This window comes from Procambarus clarkii, chromosome 67 (assembly GCF_040958095.1).
Source record: "Procambarus clarkii isolate CNS0578487 chromosome 67, FALCON_Pclarkii_2.0, whole genome shotgun sequence".
Lineage (NCBI taxonomy): Eukaryota > Metazoa > Arthropoda > Malacostraca > Decapoda > Cambaridae > Procambarus > Procambarus clarkii.
The window spans coordinates 19423190-19438233 of NC_091216.1; the positions used below are offsets into that span (position 1 = coordinate 19423190).

General features: G+C 47.5%; 2 protein-coding genes across 6 annotated transcripts in view; one reads left to right on the plus strand and one right to left on the minus strand.

Moving 5' to 3' along the window:
* LOC123767758 (choline-phosphate cytidylyltransferase B) overlaps positions 1-15044 on the minus strand; it is a 664019-nt gene that overhangs the window by 85792 nt on the left and 563183 nt on the right. Inside the window, exon 1 of one of the 3 annotated variants that reach the window (XM_045757746.2) lies at positions 3233-3364. The exons of the other annotated variants lie outside the window; for them this stretch is intronic. Within the exon in view, the coding sequence (XP_045613702.1) occupies positions 3233-3251 (19 nt within the window). The 5' untranslated portion in view covers positions 3252-3364. Of the gene's footprint in view, positions 1-3232; positions 3365-15044 lie in introns of those variants that run through there. 3 annotated transcript variants of the gene reach the window in all.
* wwk (white walker) overlaps positions 3417-15044 on the plus strand; it is a 273471-nt gene continuing 261843 nt past the window's right edge. For all 3 annotated transcript variants that reach the window (XM_069310671.1, XM_069310668.1, XM_069310669.1), the window contains exons 1-2: positions 3417-3582; positions 4091-4283. In XM_069310671.1, the coding sequence (XP_069166772.1) occupies positions 3490-3582; positions 4091-4283 (286 nt within the window). In that variant the 5' untranslated portion in view covers positions 3417-3489. The remainder of the gene's footprint in view (positions 3583-4090; positions 4284-15044) is intronic.

Sequence of the window (15044 nt, forward strand, 5' to 3'; positions counted from 1 at the left end):
TACACCACACTCACAGGCTCAGATACTAACGCCTGACGTATCCAGCCCATAGATGGCGCTGTCGTCGGAGCACCACCTCACCAGAGGTCAGGAGCGGCGGTGTTGAGCGCTGAACCAGACTGGAAACTGGTCCTCGAGGCCAGTACACGCTGTCCTCACTAGGTGTCGTCGTTCGTTTGGCGGGGGTTTCGGGAGCTGACCCACAGATGGCGTGTTTGTCACTGCTCCAGGCACGGACGCTGGATCCGGGTTCGTAACAATACAGTAATATTAAGATTTATAGAAAATACAGCTTTTGAACACACAGTACTTTATAACATGAAGGAACTTTTGATGTCTCTCGCAGCCTGGACGAGCACACCACGAGGGAGTCAAGAGACCACCTCCCTATAACGACCACCACATGAAATGAATTTGGTATTCTTTGTGAGGTGGTCACACAAGGGGTCTCGTGGTGCAGTTGGCTTCGTTCTCAATTCACAACTAGGGATCCCGAGTTCGATTCTCGAGCGAGACAAATTTTGGTGGATGGAGGGGATGGTCCCCTCCATCCCAGCTTGTGTAAAAATAATATTAAAATGTGGTATTTGATTATATATATATATATATATATATATATATATATATATATATATATATATATATATATATATATATATATATATATATATATATATATATATTAGCATTGTCAAAATATACAATATTTACTTTCGCAGCCTCAACATTTGCTTTCCCTTCCGCTCAATTTATTACCTAGATAATTACATATAAATTTATATAACTCATGTTTTCCAGAAAATTACATTTCCTCACTGATTAAAAGTAAACACGCGTGTTAAGTGTCACAGGATGCAATCACAACCTCCAGCATCACTCTTGATGCTGGAGGTTGTGATTTTGAAAGTAAAATTCTTGTAATTTGAAATCATAATTTAATGAAAATGTTAAGTTACTTTTATGCAAGTATGGGTTTCAATTAAGTATTTTTGCTTGGTTTGTTTCATGATGTAGATGATGCACTGCGTAACCTCCTGTTGCATTATTTCTGTGTATTCTGATATTGTGTCGAGTTGTATCTTTCCTTGGCTAAATGAATTGTAAGCAAATAAATAATAAAATAAAAAATAAATAAAAATAAAATATAATTAACAGCTATGTCGAGATGCAATGAACTCAAGTAAAGCCAGGTATTGATCCAGCTATGGTCCAGGCAAGGTTCAGGTATTGGTCCAGCAAGGTTCAGGTATTGGTCCAGCAAGGTCAGGCAAGGTTCAGGTATTGGTCCAGGCAAGGTTCAGGTATTGGTCCAGCAAGGTTCAGGTATTGGTCCAGCAAGGTCAGGCAAGGTTCAGGTATTGGTCCAGCAAGGTTCAGGTATTGGTCCAGCAAGGTTCAGGTATTGGTCCAGCAAGGTTCAGGTATTGGTCCAGCAAGGTCCAGGCAAGGTTCAGGTATTGGTCCAGGCAAGGTTCAGGTATTGGTCCAGCAAGGTTCAGGTATTGGTCCAGCAAGGTTCAGGTATTGGTCCAGCAAGGTCAGGCAAGGTTCAGGTATTGGTCCAGCAAGGTTCAGGTATTGGTCCAGCAAGGTTCAGGTATTGGTCCAGCAAGGTTCAGGTATTGGTCCAGCAAGGTCCAGGCAAGGTTCAGGTATTGGTCCAGCAAGGTTCAGGTATTGGTCCAGCAAGGTTCAGGTATTGGTCCAGCAAGGTTCAGGTATTGGTCCAGCAAGGTCCAGGCAAGGTTCAGGTATTGGTCCAGCAAGGTCCAGGCAAGGTTCAGGTATTGGTCCAGCAAGGTTCAGGTATTGGTCCAGCAAGGTCCAGGCAAGGTTCAGGTATTGGTCCAGCAAGGTCCAGGTATTGGTCCAGCAAGGTTCAGGTATTGATCCAGCTATGGTCCAGGCAAGGTTCAGGTATTGGTCCAGCAAGGTTCAGGTATTGGTCCAGCAAGGTTCAGGTATTGGTCCAGCAAGGTCCAGGCAAGGTTCAGGTATTGGTCCAGCAAGGTTCAGGTATTGGTCCAGCAAGGTTCAGGTATTGGTCCAGCAAGGTTCAGGTATTGGTCCAGCAAGGTCCAGGCAAGGTTCAGGTATTGGTCCAGCAAGGTTCAGGTATTGGTCCAGCAAGGTTCAGGTATTGGTCCAGCAAGGTTCAGGTATTGGTCCAGCAAGGTCCAGGCAAGGTTCAGGTATTGGTCCAGCAAGGTTCAGGTATTGGTCCAGCAAGGTCCAGGCAAGGTTCAGGTATTGGTCCAGCAAGGTCCAGGCAAGGTTCAGGTATTGGTCCAGCAAGGTCTATGTAAATCATGACAGAGTTGTTGCAACTCAGTGCTACAAGAGACAGATGTGCTGACCAACCCCAAAGAAGCATCACATACCAACACTAACTTTATAATGTATGTTAGCAGCTTACCGTGTTGGAGAGCATAATTACTGGATATAGAGAGTAATCTGGCGCCAATAACTGGTTCGGCAAAAGTTTAAAACGTACATAGTTGCGGTGTGAAAAGTAATTTGCCGAATTACTGTAGATGGGAGCCGGTCGGCCGAGCGGACAGCACGTGGGACTTGTGATCCTGTGGTCCTGGGTTCGATCCCAGGCGCCGGCGAGAAACAATGGGCAGAGTTTCTTTCACCCTATGCCCCTGTTACCTAGCAGTAAAATAGGTACCTGGGTGTTAGTCAGCTGTCACGGGCTGCTTCCTGGGGGTGGAGGCCTGGTCGAGGACCGGGCCGCGGGGACACTAAACAGCCCCGAAATCATCTCAAGATAACCTCAAGATAGCTTGATTTTGTTTGAAGCTTTGGCTCGAAACGTATTTCATTCACTTTAAGTCTGTTGTGTAAATACACAAAGAAAATATAATCTATAAAAACTAGCTACCTTAACTAAATCACCTAACCACACAGCCTAGGTCTATGCGTAAAACCTTACGATCCTAAAATCTTTACTTAATTTAGAGTTATGTTGAAACCTGACTTTTACTTTGAAAATCAAATTCGTAAGATTCTTGTCATATATTACTACTTCCTTACTATGACCTTACCTAAGCCAACGTATAAAGGCTAAGCAAACCCTCTATCCTAGCCTAACTTAACGCCCCCCCAACCTAGCCTAGGTTCCTGTACAAAACCATTGTTTCTATACAGAATCTACATATATGTATATTAAATATTCGTTGATTAGATATGTAATAAGTATAATATTTGTGGAGGCTGGATATCTCACCTTCGCCGCTGTTGAGCATGTTAATGCTCAGAATGCTCGCACGCTAGTTGTTGAAACAAAGCAAGAAATGCACCCGAGGTCTCTCGCTTGGCCCAGGTGTTCATGGGTCCAAAGGACACTGCAATGCGGCGTTCATTGTACAATTTGTAGAAGCGAGGACAGGCTGGGATAGTCGGGCAGTATATCTGTGTTTACCGTGCCAACCACAGGTGTCGTCCCTGCCCGCACCGGCGGCTCCTACCTTCTCTGCTGGGGAAATGCAAAGTAGACTGTTGGATCAGCTAGTGGAGGAGTGGGCGGCGCACACCTCCCACGCTGTCCGGGGCAGGCTGCCTCAGTGTGACTTAAAGGTAAAAAGAGTGCCATGAGGCGTCTGACCCATCCCCACCCCCCTTTCTGGCACTCTCGTTGCCAGACCTATATGAATGACACCTTTGGAATAAATCCCCTATTAAATGCGTTATTCTACGTATCAGTACAAAATAATATATATCTGTATCGAATGTGAAATATCGGATAATTACGTTGAAAATTGTCAGAAAAAAATATTATTATTTATTTCTCGAACGTTGCACACAAATAATTAGTTATGACAACATAATTCCAAGTTGATAAAATATTACAGTGACGCTTAATTGGTTGCAACATGCCCCACCGAGCCTAGACACACACCAGCCTACAGGCCCTGTGTCTCTCAAGTTAACCCGAGATAAAAACCCACAAAAAAATCATCATCTCTCCCTTGGCCTAATCTACTAATTAACAAATTCAAGTATAACTCTGGAAGATAGTGGAGTTAGGAGTATGTTAGCCATTGGAGAGAGGATGGGCCTAACCTTGCCACCCTGCCCCCCTCAGCACCACCTCTGGGATGCTCCGCTCCTGCACGTCTGCGCGACGAGGCTCCCTCCCGTCCACGACGATGACGACGACGACGAGGACTACTCCCAGCTCAACAAGATCTTCGCCGTGTACGTTGTACTCACCATCCTCGTTATGCTCGTCATCAAGTACCTGTCCCAACACAGCCTCGTCTTCCTCATCATTGCGGGTGAGTACTCAACCGCTCTCCGGCTGGGTTAGTGTGTCGACGACGGGTTTCCGAAGACTGGGTTATGTACGTGTACATGGCTCATATATGTGTCCGTAGATTGGGTTATATACGTGTCCATTGCCTGGGTTATGTACGTGTTCATAAACTACAAAAACACAGTTTCATATTCTCATTCAGTCATTTTCTCTTGTACGGAGATCCAATAAACGACTTCGTGTACGAATTTGTAAATAATGTCCCCCTCAGTGTTCCAACAACAATGATGCCGTGAGAAAATTACAAGAACATCCTCGAATAAATTTCCTTGAATTACCTAAATTTACCTGAGGGCCACCATCTCACTAGTTATCCCGACGAGGACAGGAAGCCGGCGGCTAGTCAAAAGACATCAACCCATTTGTCCTAAATCTGTGGATGATTCTTAGGTTCTAATATGAAGTTTTCTGCTCATCGAACTCTATAGATTAGGGAGGTTACTTCGGTTCTAATATTTCTGATTAGACGAAACAGCTACATCTTCTACGTTTTCAAATGGTGTGAGGTTGCTGAGCCTACCGCGACCAACGCTTCACAGTGTCAACCACTGAGACCCACCAGACGCCAACCAAGGTATTCTTGAAATAGACGACCTTCAAAATCGCATTCGGTATTCATTTGCTTTTTTCGTCCCTATCAAATACAGGATAAAAAAGCCGGAATTGCATTCATTATGAATAAGAGAGTGAGTAATGCGGGGGGTTGTGAGGTGGTGTTCCTAGGCGTGGCTAGAGGGAGCTGGCGGCGGGATAGATGATGAGGTTAGAATGGGCGGGAGGGAAGTGGTGCGGGGCGCGGACACTCACGGCTCCTGACAACACACCAATACTTAGGGAAGATTTCTGGCATAGAGACGTGAGCCTCACTGTGCCAGGGGGTGCCAGGCACGCCTCTCCGACAACACCACCACGGCCTGCACCATCCACACTACCACCATCACGGCCTGCACCATCCACACTACCACCATCACGGCCTGCACCATCCACACCACCACCACCATGGCCTGCACCATCCACATTACCACCACCAGGGCCTGCACCATCCACACTACCACCACAGCCTGCATCATCCACACTACCACCACCACGGCCTGCACCATCCACACTACCACCACCACGGCCTGCACCATCCACACTACGACCACCACGGCCTGCACCATCCACACTACCACCACCACGGCCTGCACCATCCACACTACCACCACCACGGCCTGCACCATCCACACTACCACCACCACGGCCTGCACCATCCACACTACCACCACCACGGCCTGCACCATCCACACTACCACCACCACGGCCTGCACCATCCACACTACCACCACCACGGCCTGCACCATCCACACCACCACCACCACGGCCTGCACCATCCACACTACCACCACCAGGGCCTGCACCATCCACACCACCACCACCAGGGCCTGCACCATCCACACCACCACCACCAGGGCCTGCACCATCCACACCACCACGGCCTGCACCATCCACACCACCACCACCACCACGGCCTGCACCATCCACACCACCACCACCACGGCCTGCACCATCCACACTACCACCACCACGGCCTGCACCATCCACACCACCACCACCACGGCCTGCACCATCCACACTACCACCACGGCCTGCACCATCCACACTACCACCACCACGGCCTGCACCATCCGCACCACCACCACGGCCTGCACCATCCACACCACCACCACCACGGCCTGCACCATCCACACCACCACAACCACGGCCTGCACCATCCACACTACCACCACCACGGCCTGCACCATTCACACTACCACCACCACGGCCTGCACCATTCACACTACCACCACCACGGCCTGCACCATCCGCACCACCACCACAGCCTGCACTATCCACACTACCACCACCACAGCCTGCACTATCCACACTACCACCACCACGGCCTGCACCATCCACACTACCACCACCACAGCCTGCACTATCCACACTACCATCACCACAGCCTGCACCATTCACACTACCACCACCACAGCCTGCACCATTCACACTACCACCACCACGGCCTGCATTATCCGCACCACCACCACAGCCTGCACCATCCACACTACTACCACCACGGCCTGCACCATCCACACTACCACCACCACAGCCTGCACCATCCACACTACCACCACCACGGCCTGCACCATCCACACTACCACCACCACAGCCTGCACCATCCACACTACCACCACCACGGCCTGCACCATCCACACTACCACCACCACGGCCTGCACCATCCACACTACCACCACCACGGCCTGCACCATCCACACTACCACCACGGCCTGCACCATCCACACTGCCATCACCACGGCCTGCACTATCCACACTACCACCACCGCGGCCTGCACCATCCACACTACCACCACGGTCTGCACCATCCACACTACCACCACCACGGCCTGCACCATCCACACTACCACCACCACGGCCTGCACCATCCTCACCACCACCACGGCCTGCACCATCCACACCACCACCACGGCCTGCACCATCCACACTACCACCACCACGGCCTGCACCATCCACACTACCACCACCACGGCCTGCACCATCCACACTACCACCACCACGGCCTGCACCATCCACACCACCACCACAGCCTGCACCAACCACACCACCACCACAGCCTGCACCAACCACACTACCACCACCACGGCCTGCACCATCCACACTACCACCACCACAGCCTGCACCATCCACACTACCACCACCACAGCCTGCACCATCCACACTACCACCACCACGGCCTGCACCAACCACACTGTCTCACAACCTTAGGGAAGAAGAGCAGATGAGAGATGATCACTACATACAATATTATAAGATCACATACAATAGAATATATATAGCAATACAAAACTTACACTGACAATAATGCACATCACTCAGTGTCTATAATCGACCAAAAGCCAGCATGAATACTGACTCTTCATTCCGGAGCCTCGAACTTGAACTTCGAGGAGAAGGCCTCGAACTGACGACCACTGGCGAGCTCGAAATTCCCAGTTGGATACCTGTGGTGTGTCTCTGGGACCCTCTCTTATTGTGGGTGTTCGTGGCCTGGTCGGTAGAACTCCTCTCTTCCACTTCGGTGGTCGTGAGTTCGAGGCACCGATGGTGCAAGTGAATGAAATATTATTTCCACGTTTATTGTGCTTTATACAAGACGGTTTCCCTAGTGAATTGTAATGCTAGTTTAACCTAGCCTAGCCTATACGAAGCTTAACCTAGCCTAACTTAGCTTAGCCTAACCTGGGCTAACGTAGCCTAACCAAGCCTAGCCTAACGTAGCCTAGCCTAACGTAGCCTAACCTGGCCTAGCCTAACCTGGCCTAGCCTAACTTAGCCTAGCCTAACCTGGGCTAACCAAGCCTAACCTAACCTAGTCTAGCCTATACTAGCTTAGCCTAACCCAACCTGCCTTAGCCTAAACCTAACCAACGTGGTCTCCAGTGATATGCTCAGGTTTAGTTCAAAATCAAGATGAAAAATTTCCTCATGAGCAATGTGGAGGGGGGGGGGGGGGGAGGGTTGTGACATTTGACAACCCGCCGGCTTCTTGTCCCCGTTGACGCCACTATAGGGAGATAATGACCCTCAGGCAAGTAGCACTGGGAAGGGGTCAGGATAGGAGATTTTGGACGGGACGGGGGGGAGGGAAAGGCAAGGAATGGTGCCCAACCACTTGGCCGGTCAGGGATTGAACGCCGACCTGCAAGAAGCGAGATCGTCACTCTACCGTCCAGCCCAAGTGGTTGGGCTGAGAAAAGAATGAAAATGATCTATAAGTGGTTTAAAAATATATCATTCTGCAGCTCAGGTGCGAAATAAATCTATTTCCATTTGTCCCATCAGTCGACAGTGGCCAAATGACATGTATGACGTCACAGGTTGGCCGAGGATATGTCAACAAACCACTAACTACTCTGCTTAGATCAACACACGCGACACCATTGCTAAGAATCACCTCCCAAAATATACATTTATCTGAGTATCAAAACGTCGTCGTGAGTTAGTTTACGGATAATGGTCACTATTATTTTGCGAGTATTGACCCCGAGGTCAAATTATAAAAATAAATCATTCGTAAAATCTTTGTATACGAATAATTCAGTTTACACAAAGTTACAGCATTATTTATTATTTAAATAATGCATTATTTAACATTATTTAAGTAGGAGAAGAAGAGGATAATACGTTAATACAATGAAGACAGGTGAACGTTCTGGTGGTGATGTGGCCGCCTTGGTGCAAGTCTCTCTCATTCACTTAAAAATCTTGATTTTCTCACCCTGTTGTGAACAGGTAAATGATACCGTTCACTAGTTTGAATTGTGTCAGCCTGCGTGTCAGCATCACGTGTCAGCCTGCGTGTCAGCACCTTGTGTCAGCCTGCGTGTCAGCACCTTGTGTCAGCCTGCGTGTCAGCCTTCGTGTCAGCCTTCGTGTCAGCACCTTGTGTTAGCCTGCGTGTCAGCATCATGTGCCAGCCTGCGTGTCAGCCTTCGTGTCAGCACCTTGTGTCAGTCTGCGTGTCAGCACCTTGTGTCAGCCTGCGTGTCAGCCTTCGTGTCAGCCTTCGTGTCAGCCTTCGTGTCAGCCTTCGTGTCAGCACCTTGTGTTAGCCTGCGTGTCAGCATCATGTGCCAGCCTGCGTGTCAGCCTTCGTGTCAGCACCTTGTGTCAGTCTGCGTGTCAGCATCATGCGTCAGCCTGCGTGTCAGACCACTCACATCCGTGCCACTGCCAGCATGGTGTTCAGGCGTCAGGTAGTCTGCCCAACATCTCGTGTTCACGGTCCCTCACCACAGATGTCTAAAGCTTCTTTGTCTTCAAACAGTGTTGCAGCAAAGAAACCCAGCGCCCTTCATTCACACACACACGCATCCACACACGGAAACACACACATATATGTACTCGCTTATTTGTGCTTGCAGGGGTTGAGCTCTAGCTCTTTGGTCCAGCCTCTCAACTGTCAATCAACCGGTGTACAGGTTCCTGAGCCTATTGGGCTCTATCATATCTACATTTGAAACTGAGTATGGAGTCAGCCTCCACCACATTACTTCCTAAATGTATATATGTATATGTATATGTATATCTGTGTGTGTGTGTGTAAAATGTAAATATATTAAAAGAGTTGTGTTGCCAGAAGCGTGATTGTGAGTAATGAGGTGTTGACCGTCATCCACTGACTCACACTGTGACTCATCCCGTCCCTATCGTCACCCCGGACCTGACTCAATCAGCTTCAGGTTCTTATCGCGACCTGATTGTCCTTCCTCTGCCCCACTGCCCGGTAACTGACTCACCTGGTCGCCCCAGTGTTCTCTAAGAACCTGACTCACCATGTTAGGCCACAGTCTCTAGGAACCTGACTCACCATGTTAGGCCACAGTCTCTAGGAACCTGACTCACCATGTTAGGCCACAGTCTCTAGGAACCTGACTCACTAACACCCCGCCCGGTGTCAGAGACCTGAACTAACGGTGCATATAAAGGTATAGTTGTGGTACACTGCACCCAACTCGTCCTCTTACAAATAACGTCGCTTTTTGGCCAAAACTGGACGTAATTTGAAATAAAATCGGCTCACAAAAGTGATGTACTGTTCCGTTTTCTGTCCGAGTCCTCTGGCTTACTCGGTAAGGTTAGGAGAGGAAACTTTCAATTAACGTTTTTCATGACGTTTTAAAATTTTAGGAGAATTTCCTGCCCTCTTAACCTACCAGAGGACCCTTAACTTGCTGTTTTGGAAAACAAAATCCCAAATTTATTTTCAATTCAAGCGTAGGTTGCATTTGTAACGTTGGTCACCATAACGTGCAAAACGCGACGTTTTGGTTGCGAGGATGAGACGAGGGGGTCAGAGCTCCCCTCGGACCAGTGGATATACTCACAACACGTCAACAATATACCCGGTCCCCCATACATCAGTTAAGGACATATCTGATAGTTAAACTTTTTAATTTGCAACACCTGACAATGCGCACACACAAATATGTAGGTAAAGGTTGCAATATTCTCTACAGCGGGGTCCGGGGCACCCATTGTTTGTGATTTGTGGCATATGTATTGTATTGTTTTATTGAAGAGTATTGTAGGCGGTTGATGATTTTTTTTGGAGGAGTAAAGAGGATGGAGTAAGTAATTATCAAAAGAAAGCACCAAACCGGGAAGTCTATGTTGCACCATCAAATGGCCGGGATAATCAGAGGGCGCTAAATATCACCAAGGATGCCAATATGAAAACAGAAACGCATAAGGCGAACGATATCAAAAATATCCGATTCACCAAAAATTTTATCGAGGGACAAGTGACCGCGAAGAACGGTTGGAAAGCAAGACACACGCTCGTCCTGGAAGTCAGGACATTCAACAAGGATATGCACAACTGTAAGAGGGACAATGCAGTTAGGACAATAAGGAGCAGGGCCGAGCTGCATTAAGTGTCCGTGAGTAAGCGCGTATGGCCAATACGCAACCTTGCCAGAGCCGTTTCCCACCGCCGGTTACGGTGGTAGGAGGAAGGCCACGGGGACACACTACTCTTAAGAGTACACTGTTACCAGTAACAGAAGACCAACAACCCTGCCAACGAGCAAGGATGGAGGAATGGATAACTGGGTAAAAGTCAGAATAAGGATGGAGAGGTACAGATGAAGGGAAAGTTTAGAAATGGGAAGTATAGTGTGAGTGATGACAGCAAGACCGAGGGCTGTCCGCCTTGCTGACACGATGTGTGGGTGTTGGCAGCTAAGCTAAGCTGGCTCTCTCTTCTCAGGGAGTTGTAAGTGTGTGAGAGGTTCTTCACACGTATTTCACCACATATGGATGTCTATGGATGAATGCTGTGTAGCATTCATATCTACACACCCCGAGATGGTAGATGGAGGGTGGTGGGGGGGGGGGGGTTAAGGAGAGGTGGTGTGGGTCAGCAATGGCAGTGGTTAAATGCATGGTAGGGGAAGAAAGGGAAGGGGGGATTTTATGTATATACACATATAAGTGGAAAAACCACAAGTGAATAATTAGTGAATGCTGAATGCGTTTTCGGCTCAATTCGCCTTCATCTGAGCGAGAGAGAGAGAGAGAGATTCTTACTGTGTTGGGACAGTGTTTTTGTGATCGTTGTTTATATATATATATATATATATATATATATATATATATATATTATATATATATATATATATATATATAAAAATATATATATATATAATTTACATATATATGTAAGAAGAGTCACAAAAACATGTGATTCGGTTAAGCCCAAGTATCCACTAAGAAAATAAAACAAAAAATTTCAAACGTTTTCGTGTTTCATCACGAAAAACCTGTTTTAAAAACTAAATTAAGAGAACTTGCGTCCTTTTATTTAAGAGTTTGACGTTCACAACTTTCTAAACACTAGAAAAACACAGACTTTTGGACCTTACATGGAATGACAGATACAATTGGAAGCTCTCTTTAGTGTGTGTGTGTGTGTGTGTGTGTGTGTGTGTGTGTGTGTGTGTGTGTGTGTGTGTGTGTGTGTGTGTGTGTGTGTGTTAAAGAAATATATGTAGTAGACATAACAGGAACACAGACTGATTAGAAAGACGGAGTCCAAGAGCTAATAACTCGATTCAGCAGACACAAATAGTATATACACACAAAGCCAGAGTCTGCAGCTTGGTTAATATAATTATACCATATATTTCAAACAATTTTGCCTTCCAGAAATTTTTCTGGTGATGGCTCACTCGCAACGATCCATTCTCATGTGGTGAGAGTCCAAGTCCGCCTTTGTTTACCCGGGCGGTGATAGGCTGCTTGGCCGCAAGTGGCCACACATCACATGTCTCCATAGTCACCCCTCTGAGGTGTGGGCCCTCCAGCTCCGCCTCTCACAGAAACATTCCCAGTAAAGTTTCCAGCAAGAACGCGTGACCCCCAACTCCCACTGGTAGCCTGTGGAATCATCCCTTACAACGTCTTCAGAAACCCTTAGCAACCCCCAACACGCTAGAAAAATACTTGAACTGCGCTACGGCTCAGCAGCTCTTCTAACTCCCGTTCAACAGCTTCCCCAGCACTACCCCTTTGCCATAGAGCAGCGCTCCCTACACCCCTCCAGCAGCGCCATCTGCAGCTCTATAGGAAACATTTTCGGCAACGCTGTGCGTATTAGTGGCTTTAGGCATAGTATGTACCAGCTCACCAGCTCTATCTAGAAATCTAACATTATGTTTGTAACTTATGTTGAATGTATGTACTTTTACCTGAATAAACATTATCTTATCTTAAGCATCCCTGCAGTTACGTACTGAGGATAAGGTATGGTCCAGCAGGGATGGTGGCGAGTGTCCTGGGCAGTGTTTGTCTTGATGGCTCAAGTCCTCCTTGGCGTCTGGGTACCTCCGTGCCTTCCTCAGTGCTGTCATGCCGCCCGCTGAGTCGACATGCCATACACAGCGGCTCCCTCAGTGCTGTCATGCCGCCCGCTGAGTCGACATGCCTTACACAGCGGCTCCCTCAGTGCTGTCATGCCGCCCGCTGAGTCGACATGCCTTACACAGCGGCTCTGTGCTTCCCGCCATGTCTCAAGACCCGTCCCCTTGCCGCCACTCCCCAGTCTTGATTCCATGCTCCAAATGTTGCTTCCACATCCTTAGCGCGCCTCAATGCAATTCGTCCTGCATCTACAGTCCATCAACCCCCTGCATCATGCTGCTTCCATACCCCCTTGCTCCCCCCCCCCCACCTCTTCCCTGCCATGCCTCCATCTCTCCTTTATCATACATTCACGCCCCGACTTAACTCCAAGCTTACAGCATCGATCATCAGTATCCTCCACTGTGTCTCCTCCCGTCCCTGGCATCCGGACGCTGCCCCTCAACGCCACGCTTGTCCCTGCCTCAATGTTCCCTGCTAACGTGCTCCTATTCTTCTGTGTTCCCTGCTAACACGCTCTTCTTCTTCTCACGGGAAAATGGAAACTGCTTAGTGGTTGTACACATGCGTCTCAGGTTTGGGTACAAATGTTACTGAGAATATGGGACAGGTGGCCATGAGCCTGTAAATTATGTGGTAGGCTTGAGTCTCGCCCTCACCCACTATGGCCTTGAGTTGGTTAATGTATATGGAGACAATGAGATGAGGACTCTTCCCGAACAAATAGCCTGGGTGTGTCACAATGGAAAGATTGATGATATCCTGGAGTGATATAATCATTTTGCACCGAGAATATCAGCTTTTGTTTACTTTGTCTGAATGTCTGTTTGTAGCCTCTTCATTCTTATTTATGTGTATGTATCTGTAGTTATCATAAAAGTATATGTATTGTATCCGTATGTATCATAAAAGTATATGTATTGTATCCGTATGTATCATAAAAGTATCTGTATGTATCATAACAGTATGTGTGTGTTTACGTATAGTATAACACTGCCTGTGTACAGGGAGAAATGTGTATGTTTATCACCCAGAATCAGTAAGATGTCAATTGTTTGTGATTTTTGTGTTTGTAAACATGTGTAAACACCTTGACCGGGGTAAGATAGCTTGAGCTACCTCATCCATTTGTGTGTATTTGTACACCAATAAACATTTCAATTTCCATTAACTGTTCCATTTCCACGCTGCCCCTTGTGCCATCTCCGCTTCCTCCGAATAATCGGATCGGCGTCCGGTGGAGGCTCAATCTATCCATATATCCATTTTGGCGAATGACAGCATTCGCCAAAAACCGAGCACCGGAGAGTCTCTATAATACGTATATACCATTTGTACAGATTATATATATATGCAGGGCACTCCTTATAGAGGTCAGCCTTCACTCTGACATGCTCCTCGAGGTCAGCCTTCACTCAGACATGCTCCTCGAGGTCAGTCTTCACTCTGACATGCTCCTCGAGGTCAGCCTTCACTCAGACATACTCCTCGAGGTCAGTCTTCACTCTGACATGCTCCTCGAGGTCAGCCTTCACTCAGACATGCTCCTCGAGGTCAGCCTTCACTCTGACATGCTCCTCGAGGTCAGTCTTCACTCTGACATGCTCCTCGAGGTCAGCCTTCACTCTGACATTCTTTCACATTCTTACATCTTACCTGTAAACTTCATTCTCGAAAAAGCTACACATTAAGAACTTGAAATCAACAGTACTTCATAACAACAGTTACACACAAGATCCACAAACTATAAAAGTACTTTTGTATTGTATTAATACATCTCTGGACACATATACAAGTATACAATGCCGTATTTGATTACATTCACGAATACAAGGTATATTAATAATAAAAAAGAGATAAAATATTGTAGCTATGTATATAATTTAGTACCATATTGCACTGTCCTGACACACACAGCACCCGGGATACTGTGTGGGAGCCTTTATCGAGTAGTTAAGTGTGATGTAAATGGTGAAGTGTCTTCAGGAGTGAACCAATTGAAAAGAGCCGTGAGGAGGGTTCGAATCTATGCGCTGGGTATTTCCAGGCACGCTCTAAAGTCTTCAGGAGTACTTTAGGTCTCCTGTCAACATCTCCAGAGCCTTGCTAGAGGTCTCTGTCAAATTCTGGACGACGTACCTGCATCAACTCAGCCCTCCAACAGCGTCAGACGTAGTTCAGTTCCAGCTTCACAAGGACTGGCTAACTATATAAAGCACCCAACTCACATTAAATAAGTTGACAGTGAAGTAACTAAAGAAACACA